We start from the raw sequence: 22,568 nt of genomic DNA, 5'->3' as shown, positions 1-22,568 counted from the left end.
AGTAGACCCAGCAGTGGAACTGCTGTATAATATGGTAATTCTATGTTTAAGTCACTGAGGAACCACCAAACTGCTTTTCACAGTGGTTGTAACCGTTGTACAATCCCATGAGAAATGAATGAGGGCCCTTCTGCTACTTTTTATTCTCTCTTTTGTCCCCCATATGTAATCACATCTTATGTTTAAGGACATTCTAATTAAAAAATAAAATCTCCTGAGTCTAGATTTGTAATAAACTCCTAACTGGACTCTCTACTTCCTTGCTCTTACTTTTTCAATCCATACTATTCACTTCTTGCTTCTATCATATTAGTCTTCTTGACGTATATTGTCAATGCACAGCATGTACACTGTCTAAAGAGTAAGCCCAACTCATTTAACCTCGCATTCAAATTCTGGCATCTATTTTACCCTACCTGGTTATGATGATAAGTCACGTTACCAATCTCTATATTGCCTGAGCAAAGCTAACCCTAGTAAATCTTAGAGAATAAATTAGCCCAGAAATAATTTAGAACAAAGAGATGACTACTGAAATGAAGCCACAAAAACTATTATCAAATCAAAATTCTATCTTATTCAACAATACAAATCTGTCCCTTAGATATTCATGACTATCTCAAACATTTCAAACATTAAAAAAAGCGCACATTTTTAGGAAATCTAGTCTAAAGGAATTATCTGTCTTATTAATGGTATAAAATACAAAAAGTTACAGTTACATTTCAATAGGCATCATCTAGATAAAAATCACATTCAAATCCCATTCAAATTACCAAAGAAAAGTGTATGTAGAGATTATACCATAACGAGGTTGTATGCAATATGTACTACTATTTTCACTTCCAAATTAACATTGCTGATTAAATGATGCAGCATGTAGCTCATACTACACAGTCTGAATTCTGACTTGAGATTACAGAACAGAGCCTAATGATAATGATAATGCCAGGTTCAAAATGTACTAAGGTAGGATAAGGGCTTGTAGGATACATGGACGAATGGTTAGATAAACAGAGTGAGCAAGGATACAAAGGACAACTTCAAAATTATCATCAAAATACTGATTGCAACCGGCAGCATAAGTGACACAATGAGAACAATAATCTTATCAGCGACGCTAATATTTAAAGAGCAAGGAAAACACAAACATTAAATAAGTAAAGGCAGAAGCAATATGGGAGGAGAGACTAAAGGACAGAGAAGGACACTGATAAACAGTCACCCTAACAGAGCGAGATCCATACACAAAGAGATATTATCTCCAAAGAGTGGAGTAAACCATGTGACTTATTCACAGCCCGGACACAGAAGTTGCTCAACAGTATCTGCTGGGAATCCACGTAGTACAAAGCACTTGTCAAGGCATGATAGGGAGAATTATAAGGTCAAGGCATTACAGGAGAGAGCAAGATCTTATGAGCATCGTCTCTGAGAACTTAAAAAAATACATGCAAATTATGTCAACGACATAACCCAATTCAATAAAAACCCAAGTTTTAGAACTTCAAACACTCTGGTGCAAATGACACCTCTTCAGAAAGGACAGCTCTACTTCATTATGAAAGAATGAATTAAAGTTCCTTAGTAAAAGCTCATTAGAGGCTTTTTGAAATGCAGTAACTCAGTATAGAAATGATGGTGGTTTGGTAGCTGTGGAGGTGGTAAGAAAGAGTTCTATCCTAGATACATTCAAGGTAGAACTTAATAGGATTTGATGACAGATTGATTTTTGGCATGGGGACCTTGGGTAGGGATGGGGATAAGGAATTTGGTCTTAGGCATGTAAATTTGAAATAACAATTAGAAAAAGGGAGATAAAGCTACGGCAGAGATCGGGTCATGGAGCAAGTTAGCATAGATGGAGAACAGGGTCAAGTACTGAGCCCTGGGCGCCCCGACAGTTACAAGCTGAGGAAGAAGGGAAAACTAATAAAGCAGAATGAGTTGGCTGTCAGTAAATAGAACCAAAAAGTTGTTTATTTTACTGTCCTAAAACTCACTTATTGTAGGTAAAACAGAAATAACATACTAAAAAGATGCTGTAATTTCAGACAGGGCTAACTTAATATTATTTCAAGTGCTTCAGCTGAGCCTATGTTGGGAATTCTAATCTTGACATTAATTCCTGAAAGCATTAAAATCTAATACACTTTCCAATTTCAAACAAAAGTGAGTCTAATCGTTAAAATAAAAGCTTTCTATGGAATATATACAATGTATACTGTCAACAAATGTTGAGCTAAAAGATTTTTAAGTTGCTAAGAGAAGCAATTTTTATATTTACTACTGTATAAGAAACTCCAATTATGAATCCTTTTCACCTGGGCTGTCACCACTTGTGCAAGTATGAGTGAAATCTGCTACGACACAGCACTTAAAAGGCCTGGCATTTTAAATCACTATTTTCACCCTGTAAAACTTCGGCATCTGTCACCAAAGCAAGATGCAAAACCAAACACACACAAAAAATCCTTTAAATTGACCAGGACCATTGATTGGCATCGAGACGTATTGAAAGTGGTGTAACTTGATGTAAAAAATGATACGATATAAGGTCAAAGTGGTAAGTACCATAGAAAAGAGGTACAACTCAAGGATGAAGGGAATTTAGGAGTCAGAAGGCATCCTTTGAGACAATTAGGTGGTGAACGGGGATGAAGCGGGTGGGCATGGAGGAAGACATCAGAAAAAGCTTCACAGAGGAGTCGGCATTGGATCTGAGTCTCTCAAGAGAGTTAGGTTTTGGACAAAAGAAAAACTTTAGCACAAAAAGATCAACTGATTTGTCAAAGTCACCAAACTGCTTATTGCAAAGTCAGGCCTAGAGCAATGGTTTTCTGATGGCTGAAAGTAAGCAGGCTTTGGATTATGCATTCAATTTGGGGCAGAAGCAGCAGCTTTGGCAGTCCTTTTCACCTAGTTTTTCCTCACAGTAAATGATCTTTGGCTGTTTTCCCATTTTTTTGGTTGAAACTGGTCACAATACAAACACTGTTGCTACAAAGACTTGGAGACCAGGAATATTTTCACTGTATGTCTCAATTACCTACATTACTTAGCAATCTTTCTCTTCTCTAAACAGAAACTATACAAATATATTTCTTTAAAGTCTGTATTCTGATAGAGTAGCTGTATCTGACTCGTAACAGGTGTTACTCGTGGACTGAATGCACTGCAGATGCGCTACGTAGCACTGAATTGCATGCTCCCTTTCATGTTCTTTATGTGTCTTGTGTCTGTGAGCCCTGCTTCCCCAACTGAATGGCGCTCCCAGTGAGCACCTTAGACTGTGCAGTAAGGCAGAGTCCATGTCTTATTTCTGATCCTCTGTTTCTAGAATTGTGCCTGGTACAGAGGACTAAAACGTTTGCAGGGTTAATAGCTAAACAAACAAAACAGTGTCTTCTCCACCTACAAAATTAAACTAGGGAAATCACTCAGTTTATCTGGACCACTCAGAAACCAAAACCAAACCTCAGAGCCACTTTGCTCTGAATCTAATGTTGGTATTAATACTCTTTGGCTGGACTAGGAGAGGGGTGGGAAAGAGCGGTCCTCTTGTTTGACATGATTACCATGGTAACCCGGTAGAGCACAGCGTAAAGAAGTAACTCTCTGGAGGAGGCAGATGCATTTGCTTATTTGCTCCAGCTCCCCGCCTACTTCACGATTGTAGTCCCACTTATACATCCACGTCACTCTATTTCTGGAACTCTTTTCCATCAATGCTGCTAAATAAAAATAAAAGAGGACAGGAGAATTCCAGAAAGATGAGTATCTGACTTCACACAATTTCATTCATAGCGGCTTCAAGTGATCAAAGTATTCCAAAACTGAGAAAAAGCTAAAAGATATTAGGGGGAAAAAAACCCTCAAAAAACGGTTTCTCTTGCCTAAGTTAACAGAGTCTAGCTCAGACTCACCCCTCTCAAAGACTTGGGCTGTGTGCACATTTCCAAAAGCATGTGCTAAGATGCCCAGTGTGATTTTGGAATTCTAACCCCCCATACAAGGGCAGATCTTTAAATTTTGCTCCTTATAAAACACAAAGCCTAGCATATATTCAACAAATGTGTGCTGAACTGAAATCAGAACCAAACTAAAAAAAAAAAAAAAAGAGAGAGAAACATTATGAAGTTCTCACCAACTGGACATTCATCACGAGGAATCATCGTATTAAAATTATCATTAAAAAATCCTTTCATCATTCTCAAAATTTTTTTTCTCATGTTCAGATCATCAAGAGATGAATCACAATGATCATAAACAAATACTAATTAACAAGTGTATTAATTTCTACTTTATTGAAAGTCCTTAAAAGTGTTAGTAATAAATGGAATACTTAAAAATCACTGCCGGCACATGTTCAAGTGTGAAATGCACATATTAAAGGCCAGACAAAGTAAGAAATGACAGCACTACTAAAACCCAACCACCTTTTAAAGTCATTTTTCACACAGCTAGAATGACATCATTGCCTTAACAGAGCAGAAAGCACGCACTGCATCTGTGTTGGGAGCTGAGCAAACATACATGCGGCCTGATTTATTTCCAGACTGTGAAGACATTAGTGTGCTGCTAACAGCGCTCTCTCTGACCATTCAGCAAAGGGCTGAAGCAATATCCCCTGTCTTAGAGGCCTCCCTAGAAAGGGAGGTTAGTCGGAAAATGCTCTACTGTTTCTATCATTCCCAATAAAATTACATTGGAAATAAATTCCAGAGGTTTCTGAATGCAGGGGTTTGGAGAAGGCTAAGCAGAATATAAATTGCAGTGCAAGTTTCATGTTTCTCATTCTTCAGAAAAAGCTTCTCCAGCGACCTCACTCTAGAGACCTATGGGGAGTACGAGTAACCCACAGAAATACAGCCATGTTAACCACCTTTCCACTGGCTGTACCCCAGTCTCCTTTTCCAAACCAGGGAGCTAAGCAGACAGACTTTGGAAAGAGAATGAAACAAACGGGGAGGTGGGAAGCAAGTCGTCTTCTCTTTAGAGCCAGAGCTTCATGTGCCCAAAATATCAGCAGGACAAAATCAGGGTCCCTGCCCCCCATGAGGGCAAGGGGCTTTGTCCGTCATATTCACTACTGTGCTCCTAGACGCGTCTGGCCACCGGAAAGTCAATGGAGGTTTGCTGAATGAATTACGATGATGATGTCCATCTTGCTATCATCTTATAAAGCTCCTCACAGGCAGTCATGGGTCTGCTCTGCAGTTGGCAGATACTGTCAGGGCTAGTGACACGGGAAGAGGCAGGTCTCTGAAGTGGATAAGAGTGCCCGACTCTGGCTTCTTACTCTTGGACTTGGTGTCACATAAGAATGTGGAGCCCCTTGGGGCTGGCACTCAGAGGACCACGAGAAAGGCGTCCAGCTCAGGGGCACCTGCCTTGCCATCCTACTGAGACTAGCCACTCTCTCTTCTATGGCCCTGTTTTGTTCTCTTACACAAGGTACTCCTTTTTAATACTCTCATTTGTTTTGCATTTTCCCATCCACATCCCCCCACTGGAATGTAAACTCCATGAAAGCAAGGACCGCATAACAATATACCCAAATGCCTAGAAAAGTGCCTGACAAATAGTTGGCATTTAAATACTTACTGAATAAATTAACAATTGCCAGGCACTGTTCTAAGAGGTGAATGAGACAAACAAAATGCCTGTTCCTTCTAGAGTTTATCTTTTGTGAAGATCAGGGAAAAGGAACCTGAGAGGAACGTGAGATTGAAGAGGTTTCTTTACTTCCCTATTTCCCACAGCTTTTACTCTGCTATACATACAGTGAAAGCTGATGGAGAACCCTCTGTCCCCTCAACTGAACATCCGACAGCAGCAATGCTGCCCGCTCACACTGAACACACGTGGAGAAATGCACTCCTGTGTCTCACTTAGGTAATCCCACACAGTCTGCCTTTGCTGGGATGCTGGCGCTATATGTACACTAGGGTTAAAGTCTTAAATTATCAGTGTGATGACAGCAGTGATAAGCAGAGCAAGATCCTCAGTGGTACATGGATGAAAAGGGACAAGACAATGAGCTGAGAGTTCCAGCCATCCCTCCCTGCCAGGATGTCCTCCCTCCATTACCAATACACAAAATTTGGTTTATTTATTCAGCTTGAGAGCTTCTGAGCTTCTTCCTTAATTGTGTAAAATTCTTGGCCATTTGTATCTTCAAATATTTTTTTCTGCCCCATTTTCCTCTCTGTTCTTCTGGGACCACTCACACGTATGACAGGCCGTCTGACATTATTCCACAGCTCCTGGATAAGTCACATGTTTTTAATTTGTGTTCAACGTTGGAAAATTTCTTATTAATCCATCTTCAGGTTTACTGATTCTTTCTTCAGCTACGTCAAGTCTGCAGATAAAACTGCTGAAGAATTCCTCACCTTTGATAGCACATGTTTATCTCCCACGTTTCCATTTGGCTCTTTTTCAGTTTCCACCTCCCTGCTAAAATTCCCCATCTGTTCATGGTTGCTGCCCACCTTTTCCACTAGAGCCTTAACATATCAATCATAGTTGTTTTAACATCCCCATGTGATAGTTCCAACATCCAGATCGTCTCTAAGTCTAGCTGGCTGCTTTAGGTTTCAACCATGGGTCTTTTTCTAGCCATTTATTGTGTCACAAAACTTTTGATTGAATACTAGACATTGTGATAGAAGAATAATAGAGGCTGGTATTTACTCATGGAAATGGGCACGCCTCTTCTGTCAGGTCATTATCGTTAGCATGGGAGGCTGAGAAGCTTTAGTCAGTTGCTGAGCTGGGTTTGGGTTTTGTTGTTGCTGTCTTTAACATCAGTGAACCACAGGCTTTGGATTCTCCCCGTGACGGACCACTACCGCCTGTGCTTAGGGTGAGGCCTGGAACGCTACAGAGTTCTTCTCAGTGTTCCTGGTCCGCTTTCATCTTTTAGCTGCCCCTGAACGCCTGCGCTTCGTGGAAGGGTGGTTCTTGCCAGCTCTTGCTCTTGTCCTAGCAGGAGGTTCCTACTGCATGCTACTCAGCATTAGGCTCTTTGTGGGAACAAGTGGGGTTCTCAGTCCTCCTGGCCTGTCTCAATTTTAGGCAGAGTCTACGCACCTGGGCCTCTGAGGTAGGGTCTTCTCATAGTCCTGCCCTTCCTCAATCCCCATGGCAGCCTAATTCTGCCTTGAATTTGTGATAGCTCTGTGGCAAAAACAAACAAACAAACAAAAAAAACAGACTTTCTAGCTTCTCCCTCAATGGCAGCAGACCTCTGGTTTGTATTGGTGCAGAATCCTGAGACCAAGAGGTTTTTCTGCCTTTCCCACATGGGTAAATGGTCCAGAAGCCGTGGATACTGACCTGTGTCCTACAGGCAAAGGAGAAACCCATTCGGGACTTTCCTAGAAACCTTAAGAAGCCTAAAGGGTCACTTGCTTTAGGAAAAAAAATTGCCTTCCTGTAGCCTTTGTATAATCCTCTTCTTCCTTAAGATATCACAGTTCCCATCTCCTTGGCACAAAGACTACAACACGTATTTAAAAGTAGCTCAAGGAGAGAGTCCCCCCTACTGCGAACAGTAACAGTTTATGCCCAGCAAGGAGGAAGACGACTTGTTTTGTCTGATTCACTGTGCCTACGTGGGAGGGAAAGCAGATTTTTTTTAAAAAATGTGTGCTGAAAAAACACTCTTATTTACAGGGCAAAGTTAAACTCGGGTTCACAAAATGCAAATAGAGTGAAACATGGTACACCGTTCACTAGTGACGCCATCTATGCACAGAGGACTCGGGGTTGGCCCTCGTCTATAACATCCTGGACTCGGGCTGCGGCTATTCATCGTTCGCTTTTGTCTTGCGCTACCAGAGCCTGCATCAGCCCTCTGCAGACATTCAGAAATCCTGAAGAGGCCTGGAAATTGCCCTCTGGTGTTGCAAAGGATTAGCCTTATTACCTGACACTCACTCCTTGGCCTATGCTATGCTACCTGACTATGGCTTAATCACTTCTGAGAATGAGACTTCACCCAGTGAATGGCCTCAGATTTGACCTATATCTGAGTCACATGTAGGGCTGATTAAAACATATGTAGAATGCCGGGCCCTAGTCCTGCAGGCTCTGATTCAGCATGGGGCAGGGTGCTATAATCAGTATTTCTAATATTTTCCCAGGTGATTCTCAGGACCACACTCTGGACCACTGACCTCGGAAGGTTTTGTTTGCACAGGCTGGTACACCCTCTAGGTATCTGAGGTGTGTGTTAGAAGAGATGGCTGTCACTGGCTTATAGAGAGAACTGTGAGAAAGAGAGAAAAGTGAATAAATAATGACAGGGCATGGGAATAGATGAAGATACAGAGTAATGAATTGTTCTTCCATCAGTTTTTAAAAGGGGTGGAGTCCCAAGGCTTAACTTGGGGGCCAGTGGAGAGTGCTGGCAAGTCAGCCTTTTTTTTTTTTTTTTTTTTTTTTTACTAGATCTTGGGAGTAGAGGGCCAGTTACCCACACCCATCCACAGTAGCTCTGCCCCACGTCCTCCACCAATGGAGAGCGGATATTCTCAGGAACACAGTCTCCAAGGACAATACCCTGGTCTTTTCCCCTCAGAACTAAAAGCGGTCACCCAAATTTCAAGGCACTTATTTTCAGTGCCTTAGAAAACCAGCAGCATGCCTGCTACTCTCTTTACGAATGTCCAGTGTTTGATTATGTTGGCCCGTTTTTCACCCACTCTCTTACCTTAAAGGTCGGATATGAGAGAAAAATTGAGGCTAGATTGAGGACTATACCAAAGTATTTTGGTGAAATTACTACGTGTATAATTTAATTTCAAATGGCTCAGGAGAACGTATAGATATGGAGATACCCAGACAAATACAGAGGAAATGATTAGGGCAAATGTCAACAATTATACAGAAAATACAGGTACTGAGTATATGAGCGCTGTTCTGTAAACTTCATGTTAAAATTTTTTCCTAATTGAAAGGTAAGAAAACAGTTTAATGTTGCCTCCACCAGATTAGAGCTATCTCTGACTGTCATTAGATTAAAAAAAATTTCAGCCCAGTGAGAACTGAGTCCAAAATTTCTACACTACAGATTTCTGGTACTCAGTTCAGAAGCTTGTACAGTTCCAAAACAAACATGTCAGAGACCATTCTTAGACCAGTAGTTCCACTTACAAGTTATCCTACTTATCCAACGCTTGTGGGAGGTTAAAAAATAAAAAGTTGATACTGATTCCTTTGTCTGTTTTTCCTGTTTTCATCTTATTTTCTTTTTTCATAAAAAGCAGACAGTTACTAAGTCCAAGAGGAATTAGCCCGCTTTGTTATCCAGGTGCACAAACATAACCATAAGCCCATTTTTGTGTAACTAAGAACTTACGTGTTTATCCAGAACACGGGGGAGAGACACGCTGGGGGAAAAATAACAGCAGGAGGACAAGGAATTCACATCCAAAAGTTAGCTGAAAAAAAGTCCTTTAAATCCAGTGAGTCAATTTACAAGTTTAGTAAAATTTTACTTCGTAAGACTGTAGTACTGATATGGAAATATTATCTGGATGTAAGTTCTCAGTTTAAGAAAAATCCAGTGACCTTCTCATAATTAACACTCTGAATTATACTTAAAAAATGACAGCAGAAATAATAATTCAGCATTTATTTTTATGTAAAGAACATTTTATATTTCTACATTGCTCCGATGAGTTTGTTTTTTTGCCCTGCATTTCTGATTATGTTTTCATAGCAGAGTAAATATTTTAAAATTTACTTTACATTTGTTTACATAATATATAATTTAAAATATGTTTTACTTCATACTAATAGAAATTTAAATGAAAACCACCCTGGATACATCACATCAACATAATCTGTAAGTGAGGCTGTGGCAGAGACAGGACCTCTTTCTACATCAGTGATGAGAATGCAAATGGCACAACCTTTAAAAATGGAAAATCTGTCAATATCTAGCAAAATTATAGATAGCAATTCCACTTCTGATAAGTACAAGCTTATCACTAGAGTATCATTTATTGCAGAAGAGTGGAAAAAAGTGATCATAATTTCATCAGACTGGCTGAATGAACCATTGCATCTGTAAGCTCTGGATTACCAGTAAGCTGTAGAAAGGGAAGAAAAGTATCTCTATATACTAGTATGAAGTGGCCGTAGAGATAGTGTTATGTAAAAAAAGTGGGGTGGAAAGTATATATCATTATTTAAGAAAGAGAATTCACATCTACTTATATAAAAAACTGAATGTTTTGAAAGTTGGCAATGGCAAAGGAGGGAAAAAAAAACAAGGTTGAGGAGATAGAAACTAAACTTCTTTGAATATACCTTGTTTTAAGTACTATGTAAATATTTACTTAATTATAAAATTTTATGAAACCATACAAATTTTTAGTTTTATACAAAAGTAAAAACTATAAAATTATAAAGGATAAGCTATAAAACTTGTAAACTATAAAAGTATAAAAGTAAAATTAAAACAAATTAGCCAAAATAACCACAAACAGAAAAACTAATCCAAGTCACTTTAAAAAAACCAATATTCCTGTATATCACTAATGGGATATGTCATAAAGATACAGATAATTGCTTAAAAAAAATCAAACTATTTTCAGTAATCATATTGATGGTAGTAGTGTTGATGATGTTATTCTGAAACTGTATATTGTAAAATCATGTGAGTAATTATATAGTTCAATTCATAGATTCCCAGAGTCACTGAATGTGGTATTCTCAGCATGAAAGACAGAAAACACAGATACCAGCATAGGCTAGGGTGATGAACACATCTATAGTCCTGAATCTGAATTAGAAATAAATTTATATGCATTTATGACATATTTTGTCTCTAAATAAGATATATTCTCCTTATGACTTTCAGTGACCTAGAAATGATAACCAACCTAATAGCAGTGCCTAGATTAGACCTGAATCCAGATCTGAGGAAGGGAATACACGAGCTGAACCAAGCTGAACCGAGCACATCGTGTCATGAATAGACGCTCAACATCATAAGGGAAAAAGGCAAATAAAAACATAGACATACCTCTCTACACTCACTAATGTGGAAAATAACAAGGGATGGTAAGGATGTGGGGAAGTTAGAACCCTCATACATTGCTGATGGGAATGCAGAATGGTGCAGGTGCCTTGGGAAGAATTTGGTACTTCCTCAAAAAGCCAAACAGAATTACCATATGACCCAACAATTCCACTTCTAGATATATGTAAGAGAAATGAAATCTATGTCCACATAAAAACTGGTACATGAATGCTCACAGCAGCATTATTCATAACGGCCAAAAGGTGAAACTAACCCAAATGTCCATCCACTGATGAGCAAATAAACAAAACTGCTATATTTACCCATATAATGAAATAGTATCTGACAATGAAAAGTAATCGATACAAGCTTGATGAACTCATATCAATGGATGAACCCTGGAAACATTATGAAAACTGAAAGAAGCCAGTGACAAGAGACTACATAGTGCAGGACTGCATTTATATGAGATGTCCAGAAAAGGCAAAGCCACAGAGGCAGAAAAGAAATCAATGGCTGCTTAGAGGTAGAGACAGGGGAAGAAGGGACATGGGAGAGAATGAGGAATGACAGCTAATGGCTACAAGGTTTCCTTTAGGAGGGATGAAAATGCTCTAAGGTTGTGGTGATGGCTTCACAACTTTGTGAATATCCTAACAACCACTGAAATGTACACTTCAAATGAGTAAATAAGATGGCATAAACTGTATCTCAATAAAACTGTTTAAAGAAAGAAAGAATGTTATCTGGCCCCTTTTCCAACAAATGACATTACCCGGGGAGTGAGCATTTTCATTTATAAATGGGAACAGTCTGTTTCCATCTTTCTACCTCTAGCTATAAGAATACATAAAAGGTACATAGGAGAAGCATTCTAGAAAGCTAGTTTCATAACTTGAAGGTGCCTGTACTAGTTACCAATTGCTGCATAACAAATTACCCCAAAACACAGCAGTTAAAACAACAAACATTTATCATCTCATACAGTTTCTAAGGGTCAGGAACCAAGGAGTAGCTTAGCTGGGTGGGGCTGGCTCAGGTCTCTTATGAGGTTGCAGTGAAGCAATAATAAAATAAAAATACCCTACACTTAAAAAACAAGGGCTACGATCTCTGAAGACCTGGCTGTTGGAAAATTCACTTGCAAGCTCCTTCACATGCCTGCTGGTTGGAGACTTCAGTTCCTCCCACAGCAGTCCTCTTCATAGGGCTGCTCAGGACATGTCTTCCCCGAGAGCAAGTGATCAGTGAGTTGGAGAGAGCATGAGGGCAATCAAGACAGAGGCTCAGGCTTCTATAACCTGACCTTGGAAGTGACACGTCGTCATTTTTGCCACATGGTATTGGTTACACGGATCAGTGCTGATACATTGTTGGAGGGGACTGGACAGGAGTGTGAATTCCAAGTATTGAGAATCATTGGGGCCACTGTGGAGACTGGCTACTAAAACAACATTATGACAATAAACAGACCAAAGATCCCATAGGAGCAAACGCTTGACCTTTGCACTCAAAGTGGGTAAGGGGGATACACAATCCTCAGTTCTGTGACAGAAGCACCCTTGGAGAGTTTTAAGAGCTGTGACAAAAGGGTTTTGCAAGATTGAGGTCTATCCCAGTGGGGCTTTTTCTGTAGACCTACAGTGTTGGAAACGCTTCAGAGAGTAACTTTCCTTTCCATAGGTTTCCTTTCCCCACGGAACTACATGTCAGATCTGCGGGAAAGAACTACAAGACAGAGCTGCTAAATAAACTGTGAAAAGCCTAGCAGTCAGACGTTTTTATTTCGGGTATTGGCATGTCCCAGTGATCAGTGCTGTCAGCTGGGTGTGACAGCTCAGAAGTGAGTAAGATTTGAACTTAATGCATATTTAAAGGGTATTTAAAATTCAGAACCAGGCAGATCAATCTCCTCTGACCCTAAATATGGTCCTAAAGTAAAGGGCTTGAGGAAATTGGATTTCAAAGATTACAGGTGGGGAATTTGCGAAGTGTGTCCACGGTCCACTGGAGAGCAAAAAAGCCCAACTACAAGAACTGTGGACTGACTAATACGACAACCATGGATTAAGCAAAAGTTCTTTTTGAAAGGCTATCTTAGAGATCATGACTCACACATTGCAGACCTAAGGTGATGGGCAGTGGAAGGAATCATCAGAACAGCAGAACAGAAACTCCTTAAAAATTTATTGACAAAAATTTTGTGCATGTTACACATAATAAGAAAAAATCCTACACTTGAAAAACAAGTCTTTTCAAGAACCACTCAACCATTTTCCATTCTTCTTGCGCCTGAGTTATGGTTGGGATAAAGAAACACAAAATCATAGAGTTAGGGGCTGGTGGACAAAGAACACGAAAGATTTAGTCAACTTCACCCTCCCCCTCCTCCCGCCGCTGACAGGCAAGGAGAGTCCTAGCTGAAGAAAGGCCAGGTGACTCTACCAGGACCATTAGTGACAGAGCAGGATTTGAATCCATCGCACCAGGAGCTACGCATCAGAGGCTCAGTGGCAGTGACTCATAATACAGACACGTTAAACATGTGAGCATTAAATCAACAAACATTAAACTGCTGGTCACTCTGGAATGGGCATTTCTTTGTGTGGCTTTTGACACTTGCTGTGTTACTTCCTTAGGTAGCAGTGGACTCTTACCCCTCTTTCTGCTCCAACAGACAGCTGACCTTCTTAGCCAGGGGAAGGAAGCAATCTCTCACTCAGCTCAGCTAATATTTACAGAATATCTGTATTACACCTAGCACTGAACATGTGCATTTAAAGAGTAGAAAACACAGTTCCTTCATTCCAAAAGCAGATATTCAAGCTGAAGAAAACCTACACCTGGAACACTAAGAAAATTACACATCACGCGAGAGGGCACACAGGAATTTATATATTTTTAATACCTTTACACAATAAAAAACTTATATAATACTTACAATGTGCCAGATATATTATAATTCTAAATCTTTAGTACCCTATGAGGTTATGAAATTTGCCAAAATTCTCACGCCTGGTAAGAAGCAGGGCCAGATTCAAACCCAGAAAGAATGGCTCCAGAGACTCATCATGAAAGGGGCCTTTGTGAGGTCATTCAGCTCATTTCAGGGATGGTATCTGCCAGGTTCACACTTAATCTATTGCCGGTAGAAGCAGTGTTTCACTCTGCTGTGAAAGCAGGCCTGACCACAATCCTCAGTAAACTATTTGAGAGTATAAATGTACTTCTAGCATTTGAAAGTATGGTTAAGTCATCATCCACTTGAGACTAATTAGATGTTAGATGCTAGACAGAGAAACAGGAAATGGAATAAGGAAGAATTTGCAGAACACAATGTGGGGCAGCCTGAGTAGGACAACGTTAGCCAGTGTGTGTGTAGTCACGCACAAGAGGAGTGAACTGACCAGGAGGAAGAAGTCAGTTAGCAAATGGCTGCTTTCCTCCTTCCCCAATGTCTTCTGCTGCGGTCCTCTCATCCAAGCATCCTTACTCCAAACCAGCCAATCTGATAGCCCTGACTCACAGCTCTGGCACATATGAGTGCCCTGGCGTCTGCTCATCTCAAATGGCCAAGCAAACCAGGTCAATCCTCCATGTCTCAGGCCCTAATTTCCCAGAATTATTCCAGGCACACTTTCAACTTCTGCCTAGGGAGACCTTAAGAATTGTTAGTGTCTACCGAGAATAAATTTCAAATATTCTGAACTAATCTCACTTTAGGTGTGACCTTAGAAATATAACTGTCTTGCTAAAATGAATTTAATGTTATGGTCAAGCTGGCTTCCAGACTGCATCTTCCATCTTTTTAAATTTTGCATCTACCACGGTCCTGAAAGTGTCTCTATTCCAGGATAATGTGAGCTTCAGTGCTGCTGCTACTATGACTACTACCACTAACAACCTTCAGGCTGGCACTTCATTCCAGCACTGATTACGTGCTAGAAGCTACGTTAAAAGCTTTACATACAGAAGAGCCATTCAGTCTTTCTTACAACCTTATGAAGTAGGTTTTATTATTACCCCTGGTTTAAAAACATGCCCAAGATCACACAACTGGTAAGGGACAGTACTGGGATTCAAAACCTGGCCATTTGGCTCCAGAATCCATTCTCTTAGACATTGTATCATTCTCCTTGTCTTTATGCAATGCAAAGAATATTCCATCAAAATCAGAGACCTGGGTTTTCATTCCCGTCTCTAATGCTATAACCAACTGTGTGACCCAGGGCAAGTCATCCTCAAGACACAACTCAGTTTCCACTACATCCTGAGCCAGGCTCGATTTGTTTCTAGTCATACGATACTGTGATGATAAAGTAGTGGCTTTTCCTTAACAAACTTGACTTTGCTGGAGAATTCAAGAGATTTAAACCTTACAAATGAAATATACCCAAGGGAAGGAAAGAGGCAACTAATAATAACTATGTAAACCTTCTAAGCATTTTCACTTATTTTCTCATTTCATATTCTATGACAAAAGCATTAGATTCATATTTTACAGAGGAAAACATTGAGACTCAGAGATTAGGTAATTTACCCAAAGTGACACAGAAAATCAGGATGGAGAGCCAGCATTTGGACGCAGCCGAAGCCCAAGCCCTTTCCACTGCACCACAGTGCTTCCTTGGCACTGCCTTCCTCTCCTCGCAGCAGCAGAAAGCAGAGGTGAAAGGTAATGTATGGAAAGTACTTATTATGAAGTCTTGCAAACAACACACACACAGTAAATTAATTTGGATAGTGAGGATGGAGATGGGCGAATGCCAACGTCAAAGTGCAAACAGACTGTAACGTAAAACCAAACCGGGTACATTTTGGTGTAACTTTTACAAGGTGGGCTGAAATATCAAAACAGGTGACTTTCTGGAAGAAGTTTGTGTGACTTGAGTTTATCCCTAAGTACACAATGAAGTACGACAAGAATGCCAATATATGTGGCATTCCCAGACCACATACATGCGTTCCTGTGGTATTTTGCTGCATGAAATAACTTCCTAACAATAACTCAGAATCATTGTGCTAAAATGGATCTGCATTTTTCCCTAGCCAGAATTTCACGAATAATACCAACAAACAAGGAAAGTCTTATGTACTGGCTACTCAAAGAAGGGCAGAAAAGTCAGAAACTACTGTGCTAACTTACTAAATTCCTATTTTGATTTGGAAATTGAGTCACTTGCTCATTAACTAATTCATCTGACAAATAATAACTGAATACCAGGTACCTACAAGCCTTTAATTACTAAATAACACCTTATAAAAATCCTAATCACATTTGCATAAACAAAGGTGTAAGAAGGACATACAAATGATTAATAGTGGTCACCCCTGGGGACAGAGAGTGCGGACTTTTACTTTTTTGTTTTATAACATCCACACAGTTTGTTTTACAAGAAATAAATATTATAATTCTATATTTTCTTAAAATTCTGTTTGAGTTTTTTTTTTAGAGCATTCTTTAAAGAAAGGATTCTTCTGTAGCTTGCGGGAGTGGTTCTCCACCCAGAGTGTATTACAATTAACTGTGAAGGGTTTTTAAACAAATATGCAGGTGTCTGGGTCTCACTGCAGAGTACGGACTTAGAAAGGTCTGGAAACCTCCAGACCAGATGACCTTTAAGGTCTTCACCAATCCTACCAGATTACGCTACTTGCAAATATTTTGTGCACCTTCAACACCCAAAATAGCTTTTTTTTTTGGACACATATTAACCACCAGATACTGCACAGAGTAAAGGCGTTATTCCTGTAAGTGAAAGTCCTGTTCTCTGGCACTAAGTACTCGTCTTACTGACCTAGAGACACTCATAGGAAACAAGCTGAAGATTAAAACATACACAATTTCAACTTAAACTTTATTTCCTGTGGTTATTTTGACACAAAACCCATCATATTTCACTATTTGTGAGGCAGGAATTTGGGGAACCGGCTCCAATGTAAGCACCAATTATTGCAGAGGTGATGGGGAGGCCGGAAGGCAGAGGGTCATGGTTGCAATATTGTCATATTGGTTCTCTTAACTCAAAACCACCCCAGTAAGTCACGTATTGGCTTCTTCCCTAACCTGGCACTTCACCTCTCTCAGTCATTTTCAACCCTATTAGACCCAATATCCCTTTGTTATATACATGTCTATGCTTATCCATTCATTCCAATTCCTCCTTTTCTATCCTGAGACAAAATTCACAGCTATTTAACAGAATTTCAAAAGTGTCTAAATATTTGTATATTCATGGATGACTGAAGCATTGTGCTGTACACCAGAAACTGACACAACATTGTCAACTGACTATACCTCAATTATAAAAAATAGAAAAAAAATCCTAACAGTTAATAAAGGAAAATGAAAGTAATTAATTATGTATTTCATTATGTTTATGTTTCACATAAAGAATAGGCCTTATTAAATAACCTCAGAACAAAAGTCCTATTTTCTGTTAGTTAACAGAGAATTCTGGTCTTGATTAAAAACAAACCTCACACGTTTAAAAAAACAACGCAGCACGTGCCAAATGTGTAGCACAGAGCTCCACACTTACTTGGTCCTCGGCCGTTTCTGCTGGGCTTCATCCAGGACGAGGGATGGGGCACTCCTCCTCCTTTCTGCTAGTGCTTTCATTTTCTGTTGAGGGGGAACAAATCAAAGTGAAGACCACGAGGCTATAAAGCAAGTAAATGCCAGTTTTCAATACCAGTTCGCAATCTTATCATGGACATAAAACAATAACATCTAAACCAGGACAGCTAAGTGGCAAAAAGCGGTACAAGCAGCAAGTCTGTTTCGTGGTCAGAGAATAAGGAGCTTAAATGTTGACCAGCGTATTCGGGAAAGAGCACCCAACCATTAGCATCAGCTGCGGCTTCACTGCTCACGGCCCTACGCCGAGGACAGGACCGGACTGTCTCATTTCCTCTCTGGAATCTCATCAGAGTGATTCTGCTAGCTCTGCTTCACAGGCAGGGTGGGCCCCAAAGTGGGCTTCAAGGGAAAACAGAATTCGAAGAGATCAAGAAAAGGGAGAAAGAACGTAGTTAAAGCAAAAGACGGAGACTAGGTCCGTATACACTTAATAGACTTTAAAATTGAAATGTTGACACATTTGGGGATCTATCCTTCCAAATAGATATTTACCTGTAACTTTAAAAAAGTAACTTTTTCTTTCTTTTCTAAGTGGTATATAAGTACAGGATTAATTGGATAATTCAGATACTCTGTGCTTCAGAGGACCTAAAATTTGTGATAAATGGGGTTTTATTCAACTTGAATTATCCAGATAATTACTCCTTAAATTTTCAATGTTACATATCTGACACCTCTAGACAGAGTCTGAGGGCCTGCCGCTGGAGTTGGATGTGTAAAACTTACAATATAGTCACAAACAGCCATGAGTGAAGTTCAGGCTGGGTCACAGTAGCATTCTTCCTGCTCTACCCTCTCTCCTTATCCTGGCCAGAGGTCTCACCCACCCATCACCTGAGGGCCTAGGCCAGCCATGCCTGGGACTGGATACTGCTCTTAAAACACACACACACACACACACACACACACACACACACACACAAGACCAACTAGCTCAGTAGCAGTATCTCCTTACATGATTTATAAGGGAACTGCTTCTTAGCTAGTAAAATAAAACCTAGATCCTAAGGAAGAGAGGTAGAACCATCCAGTGAGAAGGGGATACTGGACTTCCTTGGCCCATTTCATTGCCTCCAGATTTACCATGCCCCGGGGATCTCACACAAGTTACTGTTGTCACCAGTGCCATGGCCTCAGTGTTACTCTTTCCCCCTTTCGTCTTTTGGCTCACGTGTAGAAACTAAATGCCCAAACCTTCTTCATACAGCTCAGATAGCAACTGAAACAATTATATAAAACATTAATAATGGGCAGGAAACAAATGCAGAACACCATACTCAATCAGGACTTATTAACCATGAATTCGTTTCGGGGCAGGTTAGATTGTATAAATTTTTTTTTTCACATGATACATATTTGGTGCCTCCTTTCTGAAGGGAAAGCCTGAAGTTTTCATCAGATTCCCAGAAGAATCTGTAATCCCTCTCAAGCCCAGTGATTCTGATAAACTGTTTTATATATTACAGCTTATAAGCCTATAAGCCCCACTGCACTGCTTCCATTAGTCACATCTCTAGGGAATGTACCTCTCAGGGATCTAATACTCCGTGGCCACTCTGGGTGCAGAGGCTGCAGGATCCAGGGAAATATGGGAGACTAGTATTTGTACTGCAAGGTCCAGCAGCCTGTCTCCACATAAAGAGTCTCAACTTTGGAAGATCAGTTTTGATTTTACTAAAACAGGTGGCAGTTCATTCATATGCAGATTTTCTGCAGGATTCTGTTCCACCTTCAGGTCTGGGTTTGATTCCTGCTCCTTATCCTGACTCCCTTTATTCAGGATCTATTTACCATGCTTTGAAATTTGAAATGCGCCCAATCCTTTAAGCTTGCCCTGGGTCCCCTGCCCTCTGTCTGTTCTGATCATGAGGGTCTGCCTAGCTACCTGAGCACAGGCCACAATCCCGGGCCTATCTCAGTAGTCTTACTTCTGCTGCTCTAACCCTCTGACACTGTCAGCAGATCCAAGCTCCTAAACTAGGTCTTCATTAATACATGATCTTTAATTCTGAGCTCCTTGACTTTCAGGTTTATAAAGAATTTGGAAAAGGTTCAAAAGATTACCATCAAAATGATTTCAAATGAGAGAAGTTAAAATGGTCTGAAATTCTTCATTTAGAAACAGTAATAATATACAAATTAATGCAGAGTTATAATACAGAGGATCGAAAGTATCTTTCAAAGAAAATAAGGCAAAAAGAAATGTGGCCAAACTGTAGACTGAGAATCCAGGTTGACCTTGGGTAGTGGTTCTCAGAGAAGTTCACAAAAGCTGTGAACTAAATTATGCACGTTAACTTCAAGGGCCTCAGAAACCCCTAACATGGATTCTTCAGGGATCTGTGGATCCCCAAATTGAAACCTTCTGCTATAAGGAAAACTTTCTGAGAGTGATGGTTGTTAAGCATGAGAATGGATAAATCAAAGGGTGACAAATTTTCTTCTGTAAAGGTGCTTTTAAGATAGGAGCTTCCATGGAGACCTAGTGCAGAGGACCATTTGTGCATATATACATAGGAATTAGACGGTTTTCTTAGTTATAAAATTGTTAGATGTGTGAGGAGTCAAATGTGGAGTATGCCTACCTCATCTAGTGGACTCATACTCGAGAATGCATTTTTGGAAAAAAAATGTTAAAAGCAAAATGAAACAGTTCTTCAACCTTACTCCTGCTCTATAGGCAATAAAATGCTGTCAAAAGACCAGACTGGCAACATCCATTTACTTTTTTTAAAAAGGAAAAGGAAAAGACTGGATTGGTAACGAGACAACCCATTATGTTTTATAATGAAGGACAGCATTTTAGGACAATGGCTTAAGATATAAAGCAACCTATCATTTATTGGACAAGTACTATTGATACGTAAGCAAGCTCCTCTAACGCGTTCTCCCTTCACCAGTATGCCTAACTACCGTTAGTAAAAAAGGAAGAGATCTGTTCACGAATAATTTGATTTTTCCCAATTCCTTAAGTTTACAAGAATAAAAGTGCTTTAAAAATGCTAATTACTGAACATTCAATTACCTTCCCAAATATAGCTCTAACCTAGTGAGTCCCTCTCCCCCCATCCCTGCATCTCTGAAGGGGACAAGCACAAGGACAAACCTCAGCCTCAATACATCAAAGGCTGAGCCGGCACTACAGCGATACATCGAGTTCACCGACACCTAGATGGCTTGGTGACATGGTCATGGTCCTTGGGAGCTCACACACTTCTGAACTCGGCGCACGGATGCATGGATCTCGCCGCTCTTCCACTGACCTGGAGCCCACCCAGATCCTGGTCGGAGGAGTCATGAAAGGCTGTAAGATTCTGACATCAGGGAGCCTCCGCGGTCCCTTAGGGCCCCAACGATATAAATACAATGCCTCAAGACATTTCTTAAGGAAGAGTTAGGTTATTCCTCGAATCCCAATTTGGTTCCACAGAAGCTGGAAGGGCACCACCAGGACACAGAGCAAAAATGGCCAAATATCAGAAGGTCTTGGGGAAGGGGAGGAGCGAGAGCAGGCAAGGCTAGAAACACTCAAATCAATCAATCAGAGAGACACCCAAGCTGCAGAGGCCAGCCGCTTGCGGCCACGTGCACTTGCCGAGGGAAGGGTTCCAAGGAAACCTGACCCGATCCGAACGGGCACACCGCACGGCGGCTGTGTTTATCGGCATGGTACGCTACAAGTTGTGGCCTGCGTCCCTCCCATCTTTGACAGGGATCAAGCGCGCCGTCCGCACGCCCACACTGACACCTGGCCCTCCCCAGCCCCGCCGGGCCCCGCGGGCCGGGACCAAGCGCAGGGCCAAGGCCCTCCACCGCAGCCCTCACGACCCCCCGCTGCAGCCCACCGGCCCCACCCAGCCCGTTCCCAGGCCCTTCCGTGGAGCTGACCGTTAGCATCAGCAGCACACCTACGAGGCTGCCCACCGCCTGGGAGACCCGGAGTCCTTCCGGGAGCGCAGTGAGGGGCGCACCCCCTCCCCGACCCCCGCAAATCGCGCGGAGCGGCCGCGCCGCGGGGTCCAGGTGAGAGGTTGATCCCCGGGGGCGCCGCAGCGCGGCCGCCTACCTTACTCGGCGCGGTAGCCGCGCCCGGGAACACGCCGCCGGCCTCGACCACCTCGGAGCTGACCCGGTCAAGAAGCGGTGAGCGCCCGGGGGACTTCGGGCGGGGCGCCAAGAGCCGGCACCAGGAGGGGATGGGGAAAGGCATTGCCCAGCTCCCGGCCCTCGCCCCCGCCGGAGGCGGGAGCGGGGCCGCCGGGCCCGCGGCGGATGGGCTGCCGCGGGGTCCTCTGTGGAGCGAGTGAGACTAGACACGAAGAGACCAGGAGGTGCTGGGGGCGCCGCAGGCGTGAAGGCGGGTAAGGCGGGAATGGTCTGGAACAAACGGCGCCGAACGCGAGCTTCGAACGTTAAACCCTGCGGCGTCAGCGGCGGACGCAGAAGGCGCGCGCCGGGAATGGGACCGCGGCGGCGGCGGCGGCGGCGGCGGCGGCGGCGGCGGCGGGCGCGGGGTCCCGCTAGGCGCCTTCACCTTCTTGGTGCTGGGGCCGCCCGCGATCTGAGACACTCCTGTCAGGGAAGAGGAGCGCCCCGGCTGCCCACCCCACCTCCAGCGTCTCCTGTTGGGGGGACATCGCTTCCAGGAAGAAGACCTTCAAGCAAATCCCAGCCCAAGAGGAGGCTACGCGGTCCCGTCCGCGGGACGGCGGCCGGACGGCCAAGGACGCGCAGCGCCGAGGCGGTCCGGCCGCCGCGCTCAGGCGCGCGGGGCTCCGGGTGCGGGCCGCGCACCTCCCGTCGGGGCCATGCACCGCCTCCCGCCTTCCGCAGCGCGGCTGCAGCCGATTGCGGCGGCGGTCGCCCTGCCTCAGGTCCGCGACT

General features: G+C 42.2%; 1 protein-coding gene and 1 pseudogene across 1 annotated transcript in view; one reads left to right on the top strand and one right to left on the bottom strand.

Moving 5' to 3' along the window:
- Window positions 1–21,868, bottom strand: part of LOC106730305 (rho GTPase-activating protein 20-like) — a 67,134-nt gene extending 45,266 nt beyond the window's left edge. Inside the window, exons 1-2 of the mRNA XM_032470519.1 lie at window positions 21,751–21,868; window positions 17,584–17,666 (exon numbers count right to left, since the gene is read on the bottom strand). Coding sequence (XP_032326410.1) covers window positions 17,584–17,663 — 80 coding nt within the window. The 5' untranslated portion in view covers window positions 17,664–17,666; window positions 21,751–21,868. The remainder of the gene's footprint in view (window positions 1–17,583; window positions 17,667–21,750) is intronic.
- Window positions 12,644–12,782, top strand: LOC116660692 (annotated as a pseudogene).
- Window positions 21,869–22,568: the final 700 nt, after the last annotated feature.

Source organism: Camelus ferus, chromosome 30 (genome assembly GCF_009834535.1).
Source record: "Camelus ferus isolate YT-003-E chromosome 30, BCGSAC_Cfer_1.0, whole genome shotgun sequence".
NCBI lineage: Eukaryota > Metazoa > Chordata > Mammalia > Artiodactyla > Camelidae > Camelus > Camelus ferus.
This window is presented reverse-complemented; position numbering and strand designations above follow the sequence as displayed.